The 23,626-nt window shown below is 39.7% G+C and overlaps 1 protein-coding gene across 1 annotated transcript in view; it reads right to left on the bottom strand.

The window, feature by feature from the left end:
- Positions 1–84: 84 nt before the first annotated feature.
- PRIM2 (DNA primase subunit 2) overlaps positions 85–23,626 on the bottom strand; it is a 331,127-nt gene continuing 307,585 nt past the window's right edge. The window contains exons 13-14 of the mRNA XM_055571816.1: positions 7,547–7,615; positions 85–706 (exon numbers count right to left, since the gene is read on the bottom strand). Of these exons, the coding sequence (XP_055427791.1) occupies positions 485–706; positions 7,547–7,615 (291 nt within the window). The 3' untranslated portion in view covers positions 85–484. The remainder of the gene's footprint in view (positions 707–7,546; positions 7,616–23,626) is intronic.

The following is a 23,626-nucleotide window of genomic DNA, read 5'->3' as shown; positions in this document are numbered from 1 at the left end:
AATATGTTGAATATTCCAGAATACCACATTAAAACCTGAGGCAAAGGCATAATATGAGTCTCACAATTATATGCAGACATACAATTATATACATTTTGATATTTATTAACAAAGATGGTCCAGAAAAGGTCTGGGTCAACATTACAGTGATAAGTGTTAAACTAAAAGCTGTTCTCAGTTGTATTGTTTCTAGGCGACAGTAACCAGTCCAGAATGCTGCTTTCTCTCCTAAAATAGGACTTAGGTCACATCATTCAAGTGTTATATTTCAAAAGAAATACTTCCTCTTCTCTTTTGACAAAGCAAAATACACTGGAGGTCTTTGTTTTTACCTGCAAGCCTGCCTTCCTGAGAAGCATGCACATGTGGATGGATGAAGGAGGTAGGGCAGAGGGAGAAGGTGACGAAAAAGAAAAAGGCAAAATAGCAAAGTTGGAAATAAAAGCCAGTGAAGAAGTTGGGCTACCAACTGCCCAGGAACCATTCACTGAAGCAACTCCTCCAGTTCCTCCAGATCCATGTCCAGAGCGGAGCTGAGTGAGTCCAAAGTGGAGGACAAATCCTTGCTTCTCTGGACACTCTGTCTGGGTTGGGGCGTTTCAGGTTGGACAGAATCCTTCTTGATGTCTTTACCTCCACTGAGGATCCGCTGGCTCTCAAAAAAGAACTGGTTTGGATGACTCAAAGAAAAGCCACAATCATCCACCTGCACAAGAAGCAGATGTGTGTCACAATAATACATACATAACAAAAGTACAAATAAAGGGGGTGTGAAGAACCATCCGGACCTCATTCAGAACCTACTCAACATCTGAAACACAGATTCTCCTTCAAAATCTCAACCACCACTCACACGATCTCACTCACAGGGAGCTCCAGCCACCCCCAACAGTAACGAGCAGTGAGGGGTACTTCCAGCCCAGACCCCTGCTTCCCCACCCACCTCCTACCTGACACCTCAGATGCTCAAAGGCACGTCAGAGCAAAATGCTTGGCATCTTGTCAGTCAATATTTGTTTAAAAAACAAGAAAAGAAAGGAGGAGGATCTTCCTAATGAGCTGAGTCTAGAAGGATGAGAAAGTAACAGCTGGGACAATGAGGGTGAGGGCCTACAAGCAGTGGGTCCCCAGGAGCAGGGGACAGAGGGCTGCCTGGAAAAGCAGGAGGAACGGGTGGGCTGGTGTGCAAGGCACAGAAAGGGGCGACAGGACACGAGGCTGGGTGAGGCTGCGGCCAGGGCACAGAGACATCCGACAGCCGTGTCAGCAACCCAGACCCAGCTGCATAGGGTCAAAATTTTTAGTGGTCACTAACATTTCATAAGAAGGGAAGTGATGTGATTAAAGATATGTGCAATCTTATGGTGGATTAAAATGGATTAGCAGGGGGTTAAGTTACCATTACAGTTCAGGATGAACCTTAAAAAGTAGACCAATAAACAGAAAGAACATCTTTCCTGGTAAAACTTACTTGAGAATCCCAGGGTTCTCTGATTCTCTGTAGTCATTGTTGATACATGTCGGACCAATAATTTTATAATAATTCAGTGTATAGCAGATTGATAGTGGACACACTGACTTACGAGTTATTACCCAGATCACTAAGAATAATTTTTTATCTGCTCCTTTCCTGCTTAGTTTCAAAATATTTACTGAATGTTTTATCTATAATTTTTTTTAACAATGGAGTCATTTTGTGAACTTCTTTATTATATTGTTTTTCACTCAATTCATTAAAAACTGGGAGATTCAATATAAAGTTTGCATTTTACAAAGTGTTTCATGAAAAGTAAGTTCATTTCCCAGCACATTTTCAACCAGTAGGCTTTGCTTTTATAAATAAAGAATTCTAGAGATTGGAAAGATGTAAGGAATCCTTTAAATTGAATCTCCTCCAAGTACAGACTAAGAAAGTGAGACCCAAATGACACAGTCACAGCTCTAATAACCAGTTGTGCCTGAATTAGAATTCAGGCCTTTAGGTCACTTAGTTACTCTGAAACCTATTTTAAGGGGTTTTATGCAAAGTCAAACTTACAATCACAGCATTATAAATATTATTTTAGAGATAAAACTGTCTATAAGAATTATAAAAAGCACAGTTGGGTCACTTTATGCAAAAACAAGCTAGTACCTTTTGTGATCATTAATTACATATTTTCTACACCTTGTTTCAAGTTGTTAAAACTGTCAAAATATCTATCACAGATATCTGTGGAGTAAACTGAATGATTAGATTTCAACATGGACAAAATGAAATGTGGTCATCTTTATATTTTATACACCAGGCTTCTCTAGTGGCTCAGTCACTAGATGAAGGCTCAGATGGTAAAGCATCTGCCTGCAATGTGGGAGACCGAGGTTCAATCCCTGGGTTGGGAAGATGTCCTGGAGAAGGAAATGGCAACCCACTCCAGTACCCTTGCCTGGAAAATCCCAAGGACAGAGGAGCCTGGTAGGCTACAGTCTATGGAGTCGCATAGAGTCTGACACGACTGAATGACTTCACTTTCACTTTTCACTTTATATTAAGCATCAGTTTCTTCTCCCCTGAAATGGGGGTAATAATAGTTATGTCACAGGGCTGCTACGAGGAAAACCAAGGAAATATGAGGATAAAAAGAGTTGTTGGGTCTATGAAATCTACATTAAATGCTTTGGAAAGATTCAAGAAAGGCAAGTTAGTTAAAAATAAAACAACCTGAATTCTCAAAAAGACATACTGCTTTGTATTATCATTAAGTTCTTTTTCCACTTTAAAGAAACATAAATTGGAAATCAGTGGTGGTGTATTGTGTGTATGGTTTTCGGAAAAAAATGAAATCAAATTCCCATCCCTAAACTATACTCAAACAAAAGACTTTGCCTTTATATCAGAAAATTAGCAAATAAATGACACTCAAATGTTTTAAGTTTAAAATGTAATATTTTGTTTGTGTTAGTTGCTTAGCTGTGTCCAACACTTTGAGACTCCATGGACTGTAGCCCGCCAGGCTCCTCTGTCCGTGGAATTCTTCAGGCAAGAATACTAGTGGGTAGCCATTCCCTTCTCCAGGGGATATTCCTGACCCAGGGATCGAACCCAGGTCACTTGCATGCAGGCAGATTCTTTACCATTTGAGCCACCAAGGAAGCCCAAAATGTAATGTTAGGTTACATTTGAAATGTAATCCATTTTAATTAATATTTTTATTAACCAACTAAATAATGCCAAGGGTATTGAAATGAGGGCTGTAACCTAGGTTCTGTGTGATGTCATGTTTCCCAACTTTCTCTCTTAGGTCTGCAATCGCCCTTTCTTAACTCATTTTGTTAAATAAGCTAATTTTACCAAACATCTTTTAAGATGCCTGATAGCATGATGAACTTATGAAGAGTTTCCTTCTGTTTACTGGACTATATTTCTTCTAAGATGTGGTATTTCTTTTGAAATTTTTCTTTCTTTCCCTTTTATTTTTGGCTGAAGGAAGTTATCTTTCATCCTGTTCAGGAACATAAAACTAGGAAGTTTTAGGGAGGAAGGGGAGAAGCATAAACCAAATAGAATGAAAACAGATTTTACTTTAAATCCAATTAGTAAAAAGAATAGAGTAAGAGATTTATCCACATCAAAATCTCCCACTTCACTTAATGCTTAGAAGTTAGCAGTTACTTCCTTTGTGTGGTGGTGGCACTCAGGTCATGTCTGACTCTGCAGCCCCATAAACTATAGCCCGCCAGGCTCCTCTGTCCATGGAATTCTCCAGGCAAGAATACTGAAGCAGGTTGCCATTTCCTACTGCAGGGAATCTTCCCAACCCAGGAATAGAACCTGTGCCTCCTGCAAAGACCCATTATTACCTTTACTCCTCACTAAAAAACAAAAGGGGGGTGAGATTCAGTTTGCTTCATTCTATATTTGGAAATACTAAGTGAGAATTTTCACAATTTGGTTTGCTGTGAATGTTTCTCTCCTTGCCTTTTTTCTTGTTTGGTTGCTACTGGTGATAGTTTTCTTTGTGGTTAATAATTTTTTTATTATTATTATGTTTTCTACTTTCTGTTAAGTATTGAGAGAGGGAAATCCTGTGACGCATCTTCACTCTGTCCTATGATCTCGGAAGTCCCAAAGCAAAGATCTAACAAAAGATGGAGCAGAAAAAAAAGGTGGGATGGAGACCTTTATAGGCTACATCATAAATTTTGAGTTTCCTCTTAAGAGGGATGGGGAAGGCTTTTTCAATGTTTTTAAAAAGCACGTTACTGAAATGGTCAGATTTCTCTGTTTTACAAGCGACCTGGCAGCCGTGTGGAGGAGAAGAAACTGGGCAGATAAGTGTGCAGCTGCTGGGGAAGGAGTCAGGAAGCTGCTGCAATGAGTGACCCACACAAGAGACAGTGGTGCTCCTGGCCCAGGGTTCTGACTGATCCCCAAAGTGATCTTGAGTGAGGATTAAAAGCTTAAGTGTACTTGGTATACCCTATTTAAGACTGTAGGAAAATGTGTGATAGATTTTAATAAGATTTGTGTAGAGATCTCTTACAGTGAAAAGGAATTATGCTAAGCTGTTTGGAAATAAGTATCCAAAATGACTCAGTACCTAAAGAGACCTATTTCTAAATAAACAATTTTCAATTAAAATCCAGAGTTTAATCTACACGAAGGCCTAGTGTTTTCATTTACAAACAGAGTATGACAAAATTTTAAAAAAATCACTACAATATAAAATATTGCTCTCTAAAAATATTGAAGAAAACAGATTTCAAGCAGGCCCGCCTTTGATATCTACTAAGTGAATCTCTCTCTAACATCTGCTTTGAATCAGCACGTTTTGCACACGATGACCTTCACAGCAACAAAGGTATCTGCTGTAGCAAATGTGGATTCTGAAGGAATGAAAGCAATACTGTTTTACCTATGGGATGTTTGGGTTTTAATCAAGAGGTTTTCAATGACAGCTTATAATGAGGCAGCTGGTCTTACCAAAAAAAGCCATATGGAACCATCACAGCACTGCTGTACATGTTATCAGCTAACTGGTTCATTTTCAAAACTTTCATTAAAGTGAGCTGGATCACACAGGGCTCAAAAAAATAATCACAGGTTTTTTTGGGGAGAACAGGCAGAATGATAGCAACATGACAATAAAAATCGATTTTGTTTTTAAATTAAATTAGAAAAAATAGTAAGTGAAGAGAGAGATTCAGAACAAAAAATCTATAGGGAGACATTTAGTGAATACAAACAGCCTTTTTATTCCATTGATTTATATGTGGTTTAAAGTAGATTTTCTATATGTGGGAGGATTTAGACATGTGTCTTTTTAGTCTCTTCATTAATCTAAGGCAAGTTTTAAACACTGACAATAGTAGTAATACTCTTATAGGAATAATCAATAGGAGAGATGCTACAAAAGCCGATCTGAGAAATAAACACATCTTACTTTTTAGCAATGTCACAGACTCAGTGTTAAATATAATTTTCGTATCTTCTTAAAAAAAAGAGGTTACATACGTTGACCTTAATTTGTCAAAGTTATAAGGCCTCTTACTTAAAAAGGTCCACAAATAATTAAGAATTAAATTAAATTAAAATTTTCAAGTTGAGCAAGCAAATTAAAGAATATAGTCTATAGGGGAAAGAGTTGTGCCAGGCTGATGCTGAAAATACCAAACATGTGGCTCATCTGTTGAGATTCCTATTTTAATAAAACTGATGACAATTTGTTGTTCACTACTATATTGACATTTAGTCCTTTCAACTTTGTAAAAATAAAATTTTTATGTTTTCCAATAAAATCACTATTTTCAACGGTTAGGTGTAAGAGTAAGAGGACTGGACCCACGGCCCAGAGCAGACCAGGATTCTGTCTCCAGAATTCTGTTTCCAGACCTCCTATTAACCAGCGGTGGTCCTGCAGGCGAATCGTGTTGAATTACTAGGCCCGCTTATTTTTTAAAGTAAACTGTGAAGGCTGGATTGTGAATCTAGACAGGAAAATACTAATGGCCTCCACAGTTGTTATTACAAACACAGTTTCAGGTGCTCCAGAACAGTAGTCAGGATTGGTTCAAGAGCTCCAGGTGAGGGCTTTGACAGCCTGTTCAAATCCAAGCTTCACCCCTTAGGGCCTTAAGCCCTCAGACTCTCTAAGCTCTGACATGATGGGGATGCGGATCGGGCTTACTCTAGTCTGCGGTGTGAACCAAAGGACCAATATGCCCAGAGCATCCTGGACCTAGCATACGTGAAGGGTTTTGTAGGTGCTGGCTGATATTATTCAATATTATTATTATTTTCATTATTATCAGTGATGTTATAAGATATATTTGTCCTATAAAATTTAATGTAAGAAATTCTGCAATTAGATAACCACAAAAGAAAAATGATTTCATGAAAACCAGAAAACATAAAACTGATTATAAAACTTAAAGTACCATGGTAGCTGATGATGAATTCCATACATGTAGCATCTTTTTTGGGAGGATCATGGATCCTTCTGAAACCTGATAAAACACTAGGCTCCAAAAATGCGCAATATGTACTTAGAGAAAAAATGTTTCAAGGGTGCATGGCCCAGGTCCATTCTTAGCTTTCTGTCCCATGTTAGAAAGCCATGATCAGGACCAGTGACTGCAAACGAGGGTCTGTGAGCTAAGTTGACCTGCAGACACGCTGTCAGCCTGCACACAGCCGCAAAACTTGTCAATGTTCACAACTCTAGCAGTATGACTAATTCAGTGGTGATCATCTCAGGCAATTTCACTTGTCTGGGTTGTCTGCCTGACCCCTGCAGACCTCTGAGTTTGTGACCTAAGCATTACACCTCTCAGAACCTACTAGCAGGCCTTTTGTACAGGAGTCTGGCAAGAAAACAACCAAACACAGTTCCCTGACTCCCTTGCAGCTTGGGGGTCCACTGCATAACCTAGGATCTGCCATGCAGATAAACATGAGACTAAGAAACAGACTAGAGTAACATGAGGGAGCAGCCACAAGTAAAAGTGTTCAATTTTCTACAAGGAAGATGGCAAAAGCCTTTGGTTCTTCTGGACAACAGCAGTCAGCATTCCACACCTACTCTAAGGATTGGGTACCTAAGGCCTGAGGGCCCAGTCCAGCCCACCCTGTACTCCTATAAAGAAAGTTCTCCCGGGACAGACACAAGCCTGCTCCTTCCCACAATGTCTAGGCTGCTCCTGCATGACAACAGCAGAGAGGAGCAGCTGTGACAAAGGGCACGTGGACCTGTCATGACCTGGCCCTTTACAGAAAATCTGCCAACCCTTGGTCTCATCCATAGAAGTGGAGTGGTAGGTGGTAGCCATAGCAAAGTAAGATTTTCTCAGAATATAGTTTTTCTTAGTTACACTATTGCTGGTTCTCCAGCATCCAAGCTTAATTCCCTGCCCCTTCTATAAATTTTATAAGCAACCTCATGTTGTGTAATAAATCCCTTTCCCCTGAAAACATCTGGAGTGGTTTCTACTGCTGCAGCAAAGAATCCTGAATCAAACACTAACAGAAGACAAAGGATAAGGTTATAAAGTTTAAAAATTTACTTACATTATGTGTCATCTCAAAGAACTTCTGACAGGCTACCTGGTAATGTGTCCCTTTTACTAAATCCAAAATCTAAAAATGAAGGGAAAAAAGAGAAAGAAAAATTAGAAATTAATTTTCTTCTAAACCACTGTAGCTCCTGCTTGCTGGCCTTTTCATAATCTTCATTCCAGACAGGAAATACATTAAATCATGTGGCACGTTGTATCCCTGCAGCCTGGGCACTGTGATACTTTTGAAATTATACAGTAGCTGTTTAGGTTGGCATTAAACCACTGATGATAAGAGATAAGAAGTGATCTTTCTGACCTACTGACTGTGAATTTCAATAACTTTACCTTGACAACAAGATGAAAAGAAATCCCAGCATTATGATTTTGACAGTTATTCTCAGAATATCATATTGCAACACATCTTCCAAAATTGTAAATATAAATCTAGTAACTTAAATGGTTGGTGCATGAAGCAATCAAGTTTACTATTTAGATTTTTATTTTCCACATTACCACTTTGTACAAAAATATTATAAAATACAGCTGTGTGCCCATCAGGAAAATCTAATGTAAAGTCTTTGGATGAGTATCTGTGGAGAGGGAATGTTTTTGCCTTCAATCAGATTTGTCCTTTTTGAAATGAAGTTATTTCTAGTAAAGCTCAGCAAAATGTGAGAGTAAATAGTCTATTCTGAACACCTATTAGGAACATCATCCCAAATACAATTTGCTTCCCAATTCCACTTCATGTAACCTCTTCAGAGCCACATAAACTCCCATCCTTATCAGCAGAGTGCAATGCCAGCTGAAATTTGTAAATTTTCATCACTTCCCCTGACAAATAAAATATATATGTGGCCTGTTCATAAAACACAGTACAATGCTGGAAGTAAGAAATAGCCTCGAATGAAGGAAAAAAATAATTCTGGAGAAATGTTAATTTCTATCCTTTTTCAAAAGCATGAACTTCCTATCAGAAAAAGAAATGTAAGTGAAGTCTCAAATTCTTGCTGTCCTCCTTACTGAATATAGCTTACATCTTTTAACAGATACAAAAAAAATTACAGTACAGAATAAGCAGCACATTATACTGACAGGGGTGTAATTAAAAGAACGTTTTCTCTGACTGTCTTACAGATTACATTTCTAAATTTCAGGTCACCTTTTACTAAATCCTACATGAAAAAACTGTGTAAATGCCAACCAATCACAGCACCCAGGATCCTGCCTGTCTACCCATGTGACCTGTCCGCTTTTCTTGAATTATTAGAGCAAAATGAAAAACACGTCAATTTAAAATGAATGACTGTAAATCTTTAAAGTGAAGAAAGTCACAAAGTTTTTAAAGTAATTCAAACATTCTGAGCTCATATTTGCCAATTTTTTTACACATAGATAAGTCAACTGTGCAGAGATGAACTTGCAGTTGAGAACTGGCAAACATCAGTGATACCAAGGTGTGAATGTCTGCAAATTACAATCTTGGAGAAGGACTTTAAATATAAACTTAAGTTTAAATGATGCCATAAATTACCTGGGAGAAAATAAATTCACAGAAACAGATAAAAACCTCAACTGTGTGGTATGGAATAAATTCCCTTTATGTAAAAACAAAACAGTGAATCTAACATCCTATTCTATGTATACACACTTCTTGTTTTTATATATATATATATATATATATATATATATAAAAATATGGTATATTTAAATATCTTGCAAAATAAATATGTAACATTATATATAATAATAGAATCTATATGTTTGGGAAACATACTATAAAACAATACTTTTATAATATGTAAGAAGCATAATTGGAGAAGGCAATGGCACCCCACTCCAGTACTCTTGCCTGGAAAATCCCATGGACAGAGGAGCCTGGTAGGCTGCAGACCATGGGGTCGCAAAGAGTTCGACAGGACTGAGCGACTTCACTTTCACTTCTCCCTTTCATGCATTGAAGAAGGAAATGGCAACCCACTCCAGTGTTCTTGCCTGGAGAATCCCAGGGACGGGGGAGCTTGGTGGGCTGCCGTCTATGGGGTCGCACAGAGTCAGACATGACTGAAGCGACTTAGCAGCAGCAGCAGCAAGAAACATAATAGTAAAATTACGTAGTTGGGTAAGGTACACATATAAAAAGTTATTATGAGAAATTGACATAGAAACCATAGAATGCAAGGAAAGACAATGTATCTTTAAATTTTAGGTTCCATTAAAAAATTGAATTTAGATTAAAAAAAAAATCATACAACAATCCTCTTTCTACCCCAATTCCTACTCCACTACAGAGACTAGGCTCTTCCTTAATGAAAACCATTTACTTTTCCTCTTTTATTTCATCTTCCTATGAAGAATTTTTATTGAAAGTTTTCCTGCAAATTCATAAATAAATCATTTGCCCATCTATCCTTAAACAACTTCGCTGACTATGCAGCAGCACATTTGAGTGAATAAGGTTTCTGCACATCTGTAAAGGTGCAGTAGGGGAAGAGGTCATAGTGCTTTTCACTGGATGAACTGTGTCCCAAGAAGAAGAGTGAGGGAAGGAGACAGGTAACAACTGACCTGTCTGTTGTTAGCCTGGGAGACAGTCAGTGAGCCAGCAGGGAAAGCTGAGAGAAAGGTGCCCTGAGGTGACTGGGGGTTACTGGTAGGGATTATGAAGAAATAGACCTTCCCAGAATAGGGGAGTCTGTCTGTGCTCAGTCATGTCTGGCTGTTTGTGGGTCCCGTGGACTGTAGCCTGCCAAGCTCCTCTGTCCATGGAATTTCCCAGGCAAGAAATACTGGAGCAGGTTGCCATTTCCTGCTCCAGGGGATCTGCCCAGCCCAGGGATTGAACCTGCATTAGCAGGTGGGTTCTTTACCACTAGCACCCTGGGAAGCCCTAGGGGTGCCTATCTACTCAAGGCCATTTAACTGTGGAAAGAATTAAAATTTGAAAAATCTTACAGCTGAATGATCGTATTTTCATTGAGACAGTTTTTCCTTAAAAAACTTATGTGTTTTAAATTAAGATAGAAAATGTGAAACATTATTATTCTATTTTTTGGCAATTTATTTTTTATTTAAAAAAGATTTTAGTCGGAGCATAATCGGTTTATAATAATGTGCTGATAATTCTGCCATACACATAAATTATTCATGAATCATGAAATCAGCTCTAATTTATCAGTTCCATGTATACATGTATCCCCTACCTCTTGAACCTCCAATCCCACCCCTCTAGGTCATCATGGAACACACTCTGAGCTTCCTGCATGATACAGCAAATTTCCACTAAACTATTTTACACACAATAGTGTATATATGTCAATGCTACTCTCTCAATTCATCCCACCCTCTCCTTCAAGTAAGTCAGAAAAACAAATACTGTATATTAACACATATGTAGGATCCAGAAAAATGGTACTGATGAACCTAGCTGCAGGGCAGGAATAGAGATGCAGATGTAGAGAATGGACTTGACACAGCACAGTAAAGGTCAGGCTGGATCATTACTATTCAAAAAACAAAACAAAACAAATAAAAACATATACTTTAGTTTCCCATTATGATCTACATTAAAGAGATACATGAAAAGAAATGCAAAGGTCCTGGCACTGATGGGGAAGGATTGAAGGCAGGAGAAAGGGAAGACAGAGGATGAGATGGTTGGATGGCATCACCGACTCGATGGACATGAGTTTAAGCAAGCTCCGGGAGGAGTGAAGTGAACTGAACTGGGCACTGAGTGAAGTTTGGTTCTCCCGCGGGGAACGGGAGCATCGCTCTGAGCACAGGTGTGACACAAACATGCACTTTTCCCAGGACAGCCTGCCTGCTGTGCCGGGGGCAGGTAGAGAGGGTGAGCTCACGGCGCGAGTCCAGGGGACAGATGGGGGTGGGAGGGAGGGGGGCTCTGCAACAGATGCTGACCATTGTTGGTGGGGGGTGGGGGAACAGCTGCTCCATGTGAAAATGCTCAACCACAGCACTATACGGTTTTATATACTTCATTCCTGAAATACAGGGTCTTTAGGAAGAGCTGGTCTCATTCAGAGTTTAAATGTTTCCTGTAGTCATAATTCAAGTGACCTTTTCTAAAGTGCTAAGTTTTAACAGAAGAGTCTGTGCCCCTGGGCTCTGGACAGATGTGCCTGACTTACAGCCAGGCCACCATGAGCTCGAAGAGATGTTAACTTCAACCAGAAGTGCTGTTCTTTTCCTTGAAGCTGAAATTTTCTTTTATATTTCTCAAGAAAGAAGAAATACTGGATATGGTAATATTTTATAGTGTCAATGTTGAACGTACCTAACCATGTTTTTTTAAAATATACTTGGTGGGAGAGAGGGGTACACAGCAAGTTAGTTCATAATGTGCTTGATTACATATTTTTTGTGTTATGTGTTGCATATTGAGAGGGTAACAGGCAAGAAGGCCAGGGGTCTCCAACAGAGGAAATAGCCTGCAAGTGGTCAGACATATTTCTCTCTCTTAAGAGGCAGGAGGAAACAAACTAGAGATATTTTTTCCTTCTCTATACAAATTTAAAAGGAGGTTTCTCTTCAAATACTGTGTTGCCATAATGACACCTGGTTTCACCCGAAGTTAATTCTTCTCAAACCTAGAGATAACCCATGCATTTCTCTTATGGAAATGTTTATCTTACGCTATGCTAATGTACTATGCATTTACCCCAAACTCTGTTTTCAAGTCAGTTCTGCCTCTTGGCTCAGAACCTACTTGACAAACCAGTATGTTATATTCAGATATTGTTCCCCTAATCTATGTAAATGAAACTATTTGTATGGTGATCTGCCCTTCTTCAAGATTCAAGTTAATCATTTTATGGCCCAGGATGAACCATTTGGTGCCGAGATTATCCCAAAATGCATCTTACGGGTGAGGGGCCTGGTGCCATTCTGAGTTTTAAGACATTCCTTTCTTTTATTAACAGACTGCTAGTGACTATATACCATCCAGATGAAGACCAGCAGGAGGGTACTCTTTCTGCCCCCTTCTGATGCCTATGTCAGAAGCTTTCCCTCCTTTATACTTTAATAAAACTTTATTACACAAAAGCTCCGAGCGATCAAGCCTCGTCTCTGGCCCTGGATTGAATTCGTCTCCTCCAGAGGCTGAGAATCCCGGCGTCTTTGCGTGATTCAACAACAACCTTTCAATATGATATTAAAATTTTTTTAAGAAAAAACATTTTTGTAGAAAAGCCAGAATGAGGATGTAGTCAGGCAGTAGCACTTTCTGGACAGTGTTTGTCTCGTTGAGCTTCTGAAGGGCCAGCTCGCCAAGGCTGGGCTCAGAGGCAGGGCTGGCCAGAGGGGGGTTTGAAAGAACCAGAGAGAGAGAGACACACTCACAGGGTGAGAAGCTCTACCGGAGGAAGGAGGAGATGTAAGGAGACAAGAAAACATAAACAGGAAGGTGAGAGAGGCAGGTGGGAGCAGAGTGTGAAAGGCCCAAGCAATGGGTCCAGGGGACAGAGCCCACAGCTGCTCTGCATGGCCTGCCTGCAACCGCGCTCACCCAGCAGGGGCGTGAGTCTCCCCACTCCCTGGTCCTTCAGGAAGAGACAACACACCACAGCTTCCTCATGAATCAGCATCAGTACCAAACAGTCCTTTAAGAAGGAAACCAAATCAAGTGCCAATTCTGATGCCTATGCTAGAAGTTTCTTAATTCTGCTTTAGAAAAATACAATCTGAAGAATCATATTAAATAAAGGCTTATTTGAAAACAAAAGCTTGTTAAAGAAAAATTCCAATGAAGGTCTAAAAATATTGCTCAAATGCCAATTTGAGTTTGGTTTTTAATGTCAGTATTTCCAGGCTAGAGTACAAAACGTAAAGCACAACAATCATTCTAGTCTACTTCATCAGCAGTCAGAAGGTTAAGAAAAATTAAAAGGAAAAGCAATATCTTACTACTATATTTTGGTAACTTATGTTCTTTAACTTTTTTCTCTATGTATCTTAAACTACTTATCAGCTGACTAAAGTCCATCAAGAAGAATATTAGATGATTTTTCCTTTTTTTTTTTTTAAACAATGCAGTTTGCCATTTTTATAAGACATTCACCATGTTTGTACTTATTGAGTTTGGTAACAGTATTAATTACACTTTATCAACTATTTTATCATCAAGGCAAATTACTGTTTGGTCTTGAATGCCAATAAAATGGCTGATAACCAATATAACCTTGCAGAGAAGGGCAGAGAGAAGTAAGGTGGCAGTTTTCTCATCTGGCTTGTGTTCCTCCACAGCCCACTGACAGACATGTGACACGAAGTACTAGGAAGGAATGCTGTATTTGCACTTGCACACACGCATACACATACGTGAAGGAGGAATTTCAATGACATTTTATAACTTCAGGGAGCTGACACGTCCTCTACACCTTCATTTTGGCACCTGCCACAAGTTCCAGAGGCTTCTCTGATGGCAGGATGCAGCGACCTGCCCGTCCTGGGCTGCAAGGGGGCAGGGCGGGGAGAGACACGCAACTCAACTATCTCTAACTCAAGGTCATGTTCTGTTTTATTTAAAAGTGGTAACAAGTGTGTTTCTTTCTTAAAAAGTCAACCTTTCAAGGAGATATTTGCTGATATTTTCCCCCTCCCTTTCTAACTTTATTTTGAAGATAAGAGAAACAGTCATGATGCAGAGTCTGGAACACTTTTGAGCTCATTTATCTGGTTCCTGTTTCTCCCAGACACATGATGACCCTGCCATGACCTTCACCTGCCGGCAGGTCAGGAGCAAGCTTCCCACTCCTGAAAATGTGCTGCAATGTGTTTAAAACACCATGTGCCATGAATCCTTCTAACTCACTCTTCATTGTCTATAATAGTTAGCCAATTGAATTATTTCTACCTCCAAAAGTCCTTAAGACCCATCTTTTCCTCCCCATTGTTCAGGCCCTCGTCATCTCCTTTTTATGGCAAAACTTCTTGGTTCCTCCATTCTCACTCAAGACTGCTGCTGATCCAACCCCAGAGAAGCTTCCCTGCAGTCCAGGCCTGACCCTGGCGTTGCTGGGTCCTGCATGGCAGTGACCGTCAGGACACAGCCTCCCCCAGGGCCCTCCTGCCCGCCCGAACTGAGGCCTCAGTCCACCCCAGCTTCTCCCATGGGACGTGCTTTGCAATTTCAGCTCACAAAATTCCAGTGATTTCTCTGAGGGTGTTTTTGCTCTAATGCATTGTTTGATTTGGTCTAGTTCAGAATTCCGTAGTTTCTTCAGGGCAAGGCTTACCAGGGTAGTGCTTCTCAACTAGTCTGTTCCTAGAACTTGTGTTCACAGCTCTCACAGGACCAGGCTGCCCAGAACACACCAGGACTTTATCTGACCATGCTCACCACCCCCCAGCCGAGCCTTGTCTCACCACACCGGATTTCTCTACCACCTGTTTCCACTGGAGCGTCTCCTCCGAGAAGGTAGAGGACATGTTACTAGCTCACTGCTATATTCCCAGGATCTGGAAGGTGACTGGAATGCAGACACATCCGATCATACTTGCTGATGCTGGATGGACGCTGCCCCTGTGGCCTGACCAGCCTGACCTCCCTCCAGGGTACTCCTACCCCTACCTCTTCACCCAATGCAAACATCACTTCCTGCGGGAAGCACTCCTTGGTGTTACCCCCTCCCTCCTCAGCAGGTCTTCTCCCTCTGGCTCTTCAACTAGCATTTAGGATAATTTTTAAAAGAACTTCTCAAACTTCATTATAGTTAATTATGCCCCTTAATGCCACCAGACTAAAAGCTCTAACACAGTTTCTTAATCATCTTTCTGTTTCCAGATTTGAACATATGGAAAACTAAGCAACATGGATGGTGCTCAGAAAATGTTTATTGAGCCATAAAATAAATGTCTTTCCTCCCCAAAGAAACTTCCTTCTGTTTGAATCTGTCTTAGAGTACTTTTACCAGAACCTCTGCAATTAGACACTTGATTTCCAATTCTCTCTTTATTTTTTGGTATAGCACCACAGAAAAAAATTGCTAACTTAATTCAGTTCTTCCACAGGCTTTAAAAGGGCTTGAGAGGTTTCTCCAGTCATATCTGAGGACACTCTGGAGAAGAGAGTGACAACACACCATCAAATTAACTGAAATCCAAATGCAGAAATCTGCCATTGCTGTGTATAGTTATCCTGGTCTGTGCACACAGCAGCCTCAGCCCACACCTCTCAGACAAGCTTTCAGACTGTGAACCAAGTCAGTCACTGTCTCCACCCATGTGGTCTACATTCACTCGGCCCCTGGAAGGGAGTCCAGCGTCGAGTTTATAGAGATGAAAGATACCACTTATGCCCCTGGGGAGAGTAAGGGCACAGAGTCAATTTGGAGAGAAGGACAAACAAGGGAACAAGCAGTCCAGAACAGGCACTGACCTGACAGGAGCACAGAGGATGCTACAAGGTGGGGGCGGCTCATTATGAGCGTTTGCAAAGGATGGAACCAGGTGGTAACATTGAACCACAGTGTCGAAGATAAAGTATAAAGCATCAGAGCAACCCAGACACAGGACAACATGCAAAGGAGGCACAGAAGCTCCAAGCAAGGCTCTTGGGGATGGGCATACTCTCAAACATACTAGAAAGATGATCTGACCTCAATATGAAGGACTTCTGGGGGGACATGGACTGTGGACAATGGGGAGACATATAACAAGAACAGGGGACATCCTTGAGAGCCCTGGGACCAGTCGTGGATGTCGCCCCAATTTTTAGCTTGAAGATCTGGTGTCCTACTAGCTCTCCCTGGAGGCAGATAACTAAGGCAGCACCATCCCCTCCGGACAGGCATGCAGGTCTTCAGGCTTAGAGGCTGCTGAGACTGAAGGCCACGCTGTCCCAGCAGCTCAGGAGAGCTGAGAGCAGCCCGACTCTGACCGGCAACGCGGCACATGAAGGTCATGCCCCATCAGGGACCAGTCATAGGGCCATCCCCCTCAGAGGAGAGAGACCACTCCCCTTCTGCTCCCTCCCTATCAGGTGCTGACCCTGAGAACACCCCCAGCGAACATCCTGCACGCAGACCCCACCGCAGTGAACCAGACTTGGATGCACTGCAAGCTGTTCTGCTTGCTTGCTTGCCTTTTCAGGGACAGGGGATGGGCTCAAGGTGAGGAGTAATAGGGACAATAAGAGCATCTTACACTCCTGCTCCATCCATATCAGACACTGTTCTGGTTATTTTACTTAATTACCAGCTTTCTAAATCTGCTCTTCCCATATATATGCAAACATGTTAAAAAAAGAATGCTTACAGCAATTTAGGCCTTGTAATGCCTGGTAGAATCCAATCCAAAACGGTGACCCTCTCCAGCTAGAGAATTGTACTATGCCATCCCTCATAAATCCTGAAATGTCCTGCAAGTCAGCTAAATTCTAAATATAAGAGGTTTTCTGAAAGATGGATTATGCTGTTTAATAATCATATTACATCATTTCCTTATTATACTTTCATCCACAATATGAAAACCCAAATATTGAAAATGCCCCCTCCCCCCAAAAAAAGAAAATGTCCCACTGTCTTTTACTGTATTTGGATAAAGGTTTTGAATTATTAAAGATATGTCTAACATTTGGGTTAAAGGATTTAAGCTTTAGGGAAACATAAACAACCAAGTGAACTTGGAATCGGGGAGGGAGAGAAAGAGAAGACTGAGGAGAGGACAGGAGGGAAGGGCAGGCAAGACTCCCGTCAGGTCTGCGGAGAGGGGCAGAGAAGCATGGAAAATCGCAATCCCACACTTTACTCTCTAGTTACACCTGCCTTGTGGCTATCCTGGTTTGTTTTTTTTGCCTAGTATAAAAGCAAGCCACTTCAGAATCACTGTGTCCTACGTGATCTTTATGGAAATGATGAAAAGGATTTATCCCTGACAAAAGTTATTTTCAAAGATTTTATAAAAAGAGATGTATCAGATACTCTACTGAAAACAAACCAAATTAGAAGAAACCAAACATCTGTCATTTAAATAAAGTTTTTCCAAGGACTGGAGGATTAAAAGAAAAATAAATAAATATATATATACTTTATATCTGTATATAATATGGGCTTCCTCAATGGCCCAGCTGGTACAGAATCTGCCTGCCAGTTCAGGAGGTTCAAGAGGCAAGAATTTGGTCCCTGGGTCAGGAAGACAGTCTGGAGAAGGAAATGGCAACCTGCTCCAGTATCCTTGCCTGGAAAATCCTATGGATAGAGGAGCCTGGCAGGCTGCAGATCTTGGGGTCTCAAAGAGTCAGACATGACTGAGTGTGTGCATACATATTTTATACACATACGTACACATACATGCACATATACATTTAGAAACAGAAACTTCGTCTGAAACTTACATTGCAAACTGATGGTCAGCACTACCAGGAAGTCTGAAATGGCTAAACAGCAAGCAGACTAAGAATCTGAAACACTTCTTATGAAAAAAAAATTACTTAATTTCTGTATAGTTTAAGTTTGCTTTTCAAAAAAAAAGGGGGGGGCAGGAGGAATCCTCTGGGAGAATAGTCTATAAAATGGATCATGAAACAGAACTAAGTTGGGAGAACAGTATTTTGTACACAGGAAGGCAGGTGGATTTTATTATAAGTATCATAAGAGACAGTGACCATACGTGACTGAATAAAATTCCTCTACAGATACCAGAAATTCCACATGAATAAATAATAATGACAGAAAGATACATAACAGTAAACAGAATTAAATGTGTTTTTAATAAAGACTATGTTTTCCATTTTAGTTCAATTTTTCTGAAAGCAAACTTTAATAGCCTTGGTTAACAAATGGCGTATGTTATTTGACTTTCAAAGTGATTTTTCTTTGAATCACCTTGAACAATATCAAATAATCTTCAAATGACCATTCTTCTTCAGCCTAATGAAAAGGAAAGATATACACAAATATTAAGTTAGATGTTCAGAGGTTTTTATTATAAAGCCAAAAATGGAACCATATCCTCCTGACACAAATTCTAAAGTTCAACTTCCCATCTTTTCTTAATGCTATTCTAAGATTTATCAAGAACAATGTACACATTTTCAACTATATCAGCAAGAAAAGCAAAAGCAAGTGTAGCAATTTTTATAAATCAGAAGAGATGCTCATGGAGATGGAACAGACAGGGAAGCTGTTCTTGAGAGCAGTTGCCGTTCATAAAGCAATGAACAGATGGATACCACATTCCACTGTGCTCCTCACCTAAGGAGACCACAGGAGTTTTAGGTCAGATTTATATGAACACCGAAGGAGAAGGCAATGGCACCCCACTCCAGTACTCTTGCCTGGAAAATCCCATGGACAGAGGAGCCTGGTAGACTGCAGTCCATGGGGTCTCAAAGAGTCAGACACAACTAAGCGACTTCACTTTCACTTCTCCCTTTCATGCATTGGAGAAGGAAATGGCAACCCACTCCAGTGTTCTTGCCTGGAGAATCCCAGGGACGGGGGAGCCTGGTGGGCTGCCATCTATGGGGTCGCATAGAGTCGGACACAACTGAAGCAACTTAGCAACAGCAGCAGCATATGAACACTGAATAAGGAGTCACTGAGATTTATATTTGCCATAAAATCTTGACATAGTGTTACTTTTAAGTCTTTTAAACTATATTGAAAGATTTCTTCATTAAAAGGCATTTAACAGTTTTAGATTTAATATGGTCACTAACTTCTTGAGAATTTTTGGACTGTGAAAAAGAGAGGTTAATCAACCTTTCAAAAACTATAAACAACATACATTTTTACATATTTCAAGGTTTTAATATCATTATTAATTTCCCCAGCAGCACCAATTAGATTTGCCTTTAAAATAATTATTAATGGTTATGTTGAGTAAAATTCCTAAGTCACATTTTCTCCTTCTCTTAAAAAAAAAAAAAAAAAAAAACAAAGTGAAAAATAAAAAGACAGTTTAAACAACACTAGTACAGAAAGGAAAGTGAAAGTCGTTCAGTTGTGTTTGACTCTTTGCAACCCCATGGACTATACTAGTACAGAAATGTAAATGATGAATCATTCATCAAAACTTGAAAAATGAGTAGCCTTATTTTCACTCATTTATAGGTCAACACGTAAAAGTAAATATTGGCTCTAATAGGTTAAGCATGACTGTATATTAGAAGCAAATATTAAAATATGAATATAGAAATAGGACCAAATCACTGTAATACTTAACAGTCTCAACTAACCATTTAGAGAAATACTCAGCAATGGGAACACAATGAGTAATATCTGCAATTTTAAATTTTCTAAAATTACAAGTAAAAAGGTAAAAAGAAACGTGAAATCAATTTAAATAATACATCTTATTTAAATAAGTATTGTTTATGATCATTTCAATATGTAATCAATATAAAAATATAATTACTAAGATATTTTACACTTGCTTTTCATATTAATTCTTTGCAACCTGGCATGCATTCTCCCCTTATGGCAGGCAGTGTGCTGGAGTGGACAACACTGCCTTGTGTGTGGGAGCTGTGCACATCTCTTTCCAAGTAAGGGTTTGAACATCATGTTGATAATGTGTCCAGTAGGAGTATTTACACAACAAAAATCAGCAAGTGACACAAGTCAATGTCTTTCTCTTTTCCAGGAGAGCTGGTCCCTGAACTCACCACCGCCCTCAGCACCTCTCAGTGTGGATCATCCACACGTCAAGCGCTGAACCGTCACTGCATGCAGCTGTGCCTGCAACTGGAGAGCCCAGATCAAGCATGCACAGACAGACAGGCTTTCCGAGTTAGCAACCTGGAATATTTCAAATGTCCAGTTTTCTAGAACTTATTGTAAAGTTTGGAAAGAAACAAGTAGGCAGGGTCCATTCACAGGAGAAATGAATACAAACTGTCCCCCTGGAAGCACAGGCATTGAACTCATCTGACAAAGACTTGACATCAGCTGTCTTGGGGGTGAAGTCGCTCAGTCGTGTCCGACTCTTTGCGACCCTGTGGACTATAGCCCACCAGGATCCTCCATCCATGGAGTTTTCTAGGCAAGAGTACTGGAGTGGGTTGCCATTTACTTCTTTTGGTCAACCACCAAAAAAAATACACATTCTTCTCAAGTGCACAGGGACCATTCTCCAGGATAGACCATCTGTTAGGTGGCCAAACAAGACTTAATAATTTTAAAAATACTGAAATTATAGAAAACATCTTCTGTGATCAAAGTGGGGTGAAATTAATTACACAAAGAAAACTGGAAAATTAAAAATATGTAAAAATTAAACACATTCATAACCAATGGGTCAAGGAATGAAGAAAATCATAAGGGTAATTGGAAAATACTTTGAAACACATGAAAACAAAAATACAACATCCAAGCCTTATACAGAATGTAGAGAAAGCAATGCTCATGGGGAAATCTCCAGCTGTACACACTACAATAAAAAAGAAGAAAAAGCTCAAATCAATAACCTAACTTTAATACCAGAAAAAGAGCAAACTAAACCCAAAACCAACAAAAAGAAGGAAATAAAAATTAGAGTTAAACAAAATAAAGAAGAGAAATACAATAGAGAAAATTAAAAAACAACTTGTTACTTTGAAAGGATCAAAAAAATTTGACAAAGACTGAATAAGGAAAAAAAAAAAATGAGATAAGACACCAAGACTAAAATCAGCAATGAAAGAGGGGACATTACTAATGACCTCACCAAATTGAAAGAGATCATAAGGGAATACTACAAACAACTTCATACCAATAAATTAGGTAGCCTCGATAAAATGGACAAATTGCTAGAAACACACAAATTACCAAACCTGACCTAAGAAGACAGAAAATCTGAACAAACCTATAATAGTCAAAGAGATTGAGTGTTTAAAAAGTTCCCAACAAAGAAAGCCCAAGACTAGCGACTTCACTTTCATTTTTCACTTTTATGCATTGGAGAAGGAAATGGCAACCCACTCCAGTGTTCTTGCCTGGAGAATCCCAGGGATGGGGGAGCCTGGTGGGCTGCCGTCTATGGGGTTGCACAGAGTTGGACACAACTGAAGTGACTTAGCAGCAGCAGCAGATGGCTATCAAACATTTAAAGAGTACCAATGGATGGCATCACCAACTCGATGGATGTGAGTTTGAGTGAACTCCAGGAGTTGGTGATGGACAGGGAGGCCTGGCGTGCTGCAATTCATGGGGTCGCAAAGAGTCGGACATGACTGAGCGACTTAACTGAACTGAATGCTTCGCAAGTGAGTGAATGAAAGCTGCTCAGTCATGTCCGACTCTCTGCGATCCCATGGACTGTAGCCCACCAGGCTCCTCTGCCCATGGGATTCTCCAGGCAAGGATACTAGAGTGGGTTGCCATTTCCTTCTCCAGGGATCTTCCCAACCCAGGGACTGAATCCAGGTCTTGCGCACCTCAAGTAAATTCTTTACTGTCTGAGCCACCAGGAAAGCCCAATTGTCTCAAGTCCTTCTCCAAAAAGGAGTCAACACTTTCTAACTCAACTCAAGAGGCCAGCTATTACCCTGACAGCAAAACCAAAGAAAGATATCATTAAGAAAATTACAGACCAATAAATCTTATGAATCCAAGATACAAAATATCTAGCAAACCAAATCTAGCAGCACATTAAAAGTATTATAAACCATGTCCAAGCAGGATTTATCCCCCTGATGCCAGGGTGGCTCACAGATGAAAACTGATCAATGTATAAACCACAGACAAAAACCACACCGTCACTTCAGATGCTGAAAAGGCTTCTGAAAATATCCAACACACTTTCATGTCTAAACACACACACACAGAATAGAAAGGAACTTCCTTAACATAATGAAGGGCATTTATGAAAAACCTATGGCTAGTATCATATTCACTGTGAAAGACGAAGTCTTAGCCCTGAGATCAAGAATAAGCAAGACAAGGCTGCCTGCTTTCACCGCTGCTATTCAAAAACACACTGAAGTCCGAGTCCGAGCAAATAGGCAAGAAATAAAAGGCATTCAAATGCAGATGAAAAAGGCAAAACTATAATATATATCCACAGATGACATGATCTCATATACAGAAGAATCCTAAAAAATCCGTTAAAAAAACTATTATAGCAATAAACTAAGCAAAATGGCTGGATACAAGAACATTTCTTTGTAGAAACCACTTGTAGTTCTAACACTAGCAATCAACTATCAGAAAAGGACACTAAGTAAAAGTTCCATTTACAACAGCATGCAAAGAATAAAATGACTAAGACCAGGAGATGAAAGACAGGTATGCTGAAAACTGCAAAACACTGCTGAAAGAAATTAAAGACCTAAACAAACAGGGAAAAAAAAAATCCCTTGTCCACAGATACAAACATAATATTGAGAGGATATCGATACTACCCAAAGCAAACTACAGATTCAGTGCAATCCCTATGAAAGTTCTAATGGCCTTTTCTGCAGAAATGAAAAAGCCAGTCCTTAAATTCACATGGAATTGCAATGGACTGCAAATAGTCAAAACAATATTGAAAAAGATGAAGTTGGAAAATTCAAACCTCCTGATTTCAAAATCTACTACAATTTTAGTAATCAAAAAAAGTGTTATATGGCAAAAAGACAAACATACTGACCAACACTATAGAATCTTTGGGAAACTTGATTGTACAGAGTATTGAAATAAAGCCATATAATTACATCCAATGAAATTTTAACAAGGTTCTTAAGATGATTACGATGGGAAAAATGGTCTTTTCAGTAAATGATGCTGGGACAACTGGCCATCTACATGGAAAAGAATGAAGATGGACTCTTGTATATCACATCATATACAAAAATTAACTTAAAGTGGACTGATGACTTAAATATAAGAGTTAAAACTTTAAGACTCCTACAATACATGTGTCCATTTTCAATAACCTTGAATTTGGCAATGGACTTTCAAATATGACAGTAAACTATAAGTAATAACAACAACAAAAATATACTGGATTTCATCAAAATTAAAAACTTTTGTCCCTCAAGTGAAATGAAAGTCACTCAGTTGTGTCCGACTCTTTGCAAACCCATGGACTATAAGTCCATGGAATTCTCCAGGCCAGAATACTGGAGTGGGTATCTCCAGGGGATCGTCCCAACCCAGGGATT

The sequence above is a fragment of the Bubalus kerabau genome, chromosome 3, assembly GCF_029407905.1.
Source record: "Bubalus kerabau isolate K-KA32 ecotype Philippines breed swamp buffalo chromosome 3, PCC_UOA_SB_1v2, whole genome shotgun sequence".
Lineage (NCBI taxonomy): Eukaryota > Metazoa > Chordata > Mammalia > Artiodactyla > Bovidae > Bubalus > Bubalus kerabau.
This window is presented reverse-complemented; position numbering and strand designations above follow the sequence as displayed.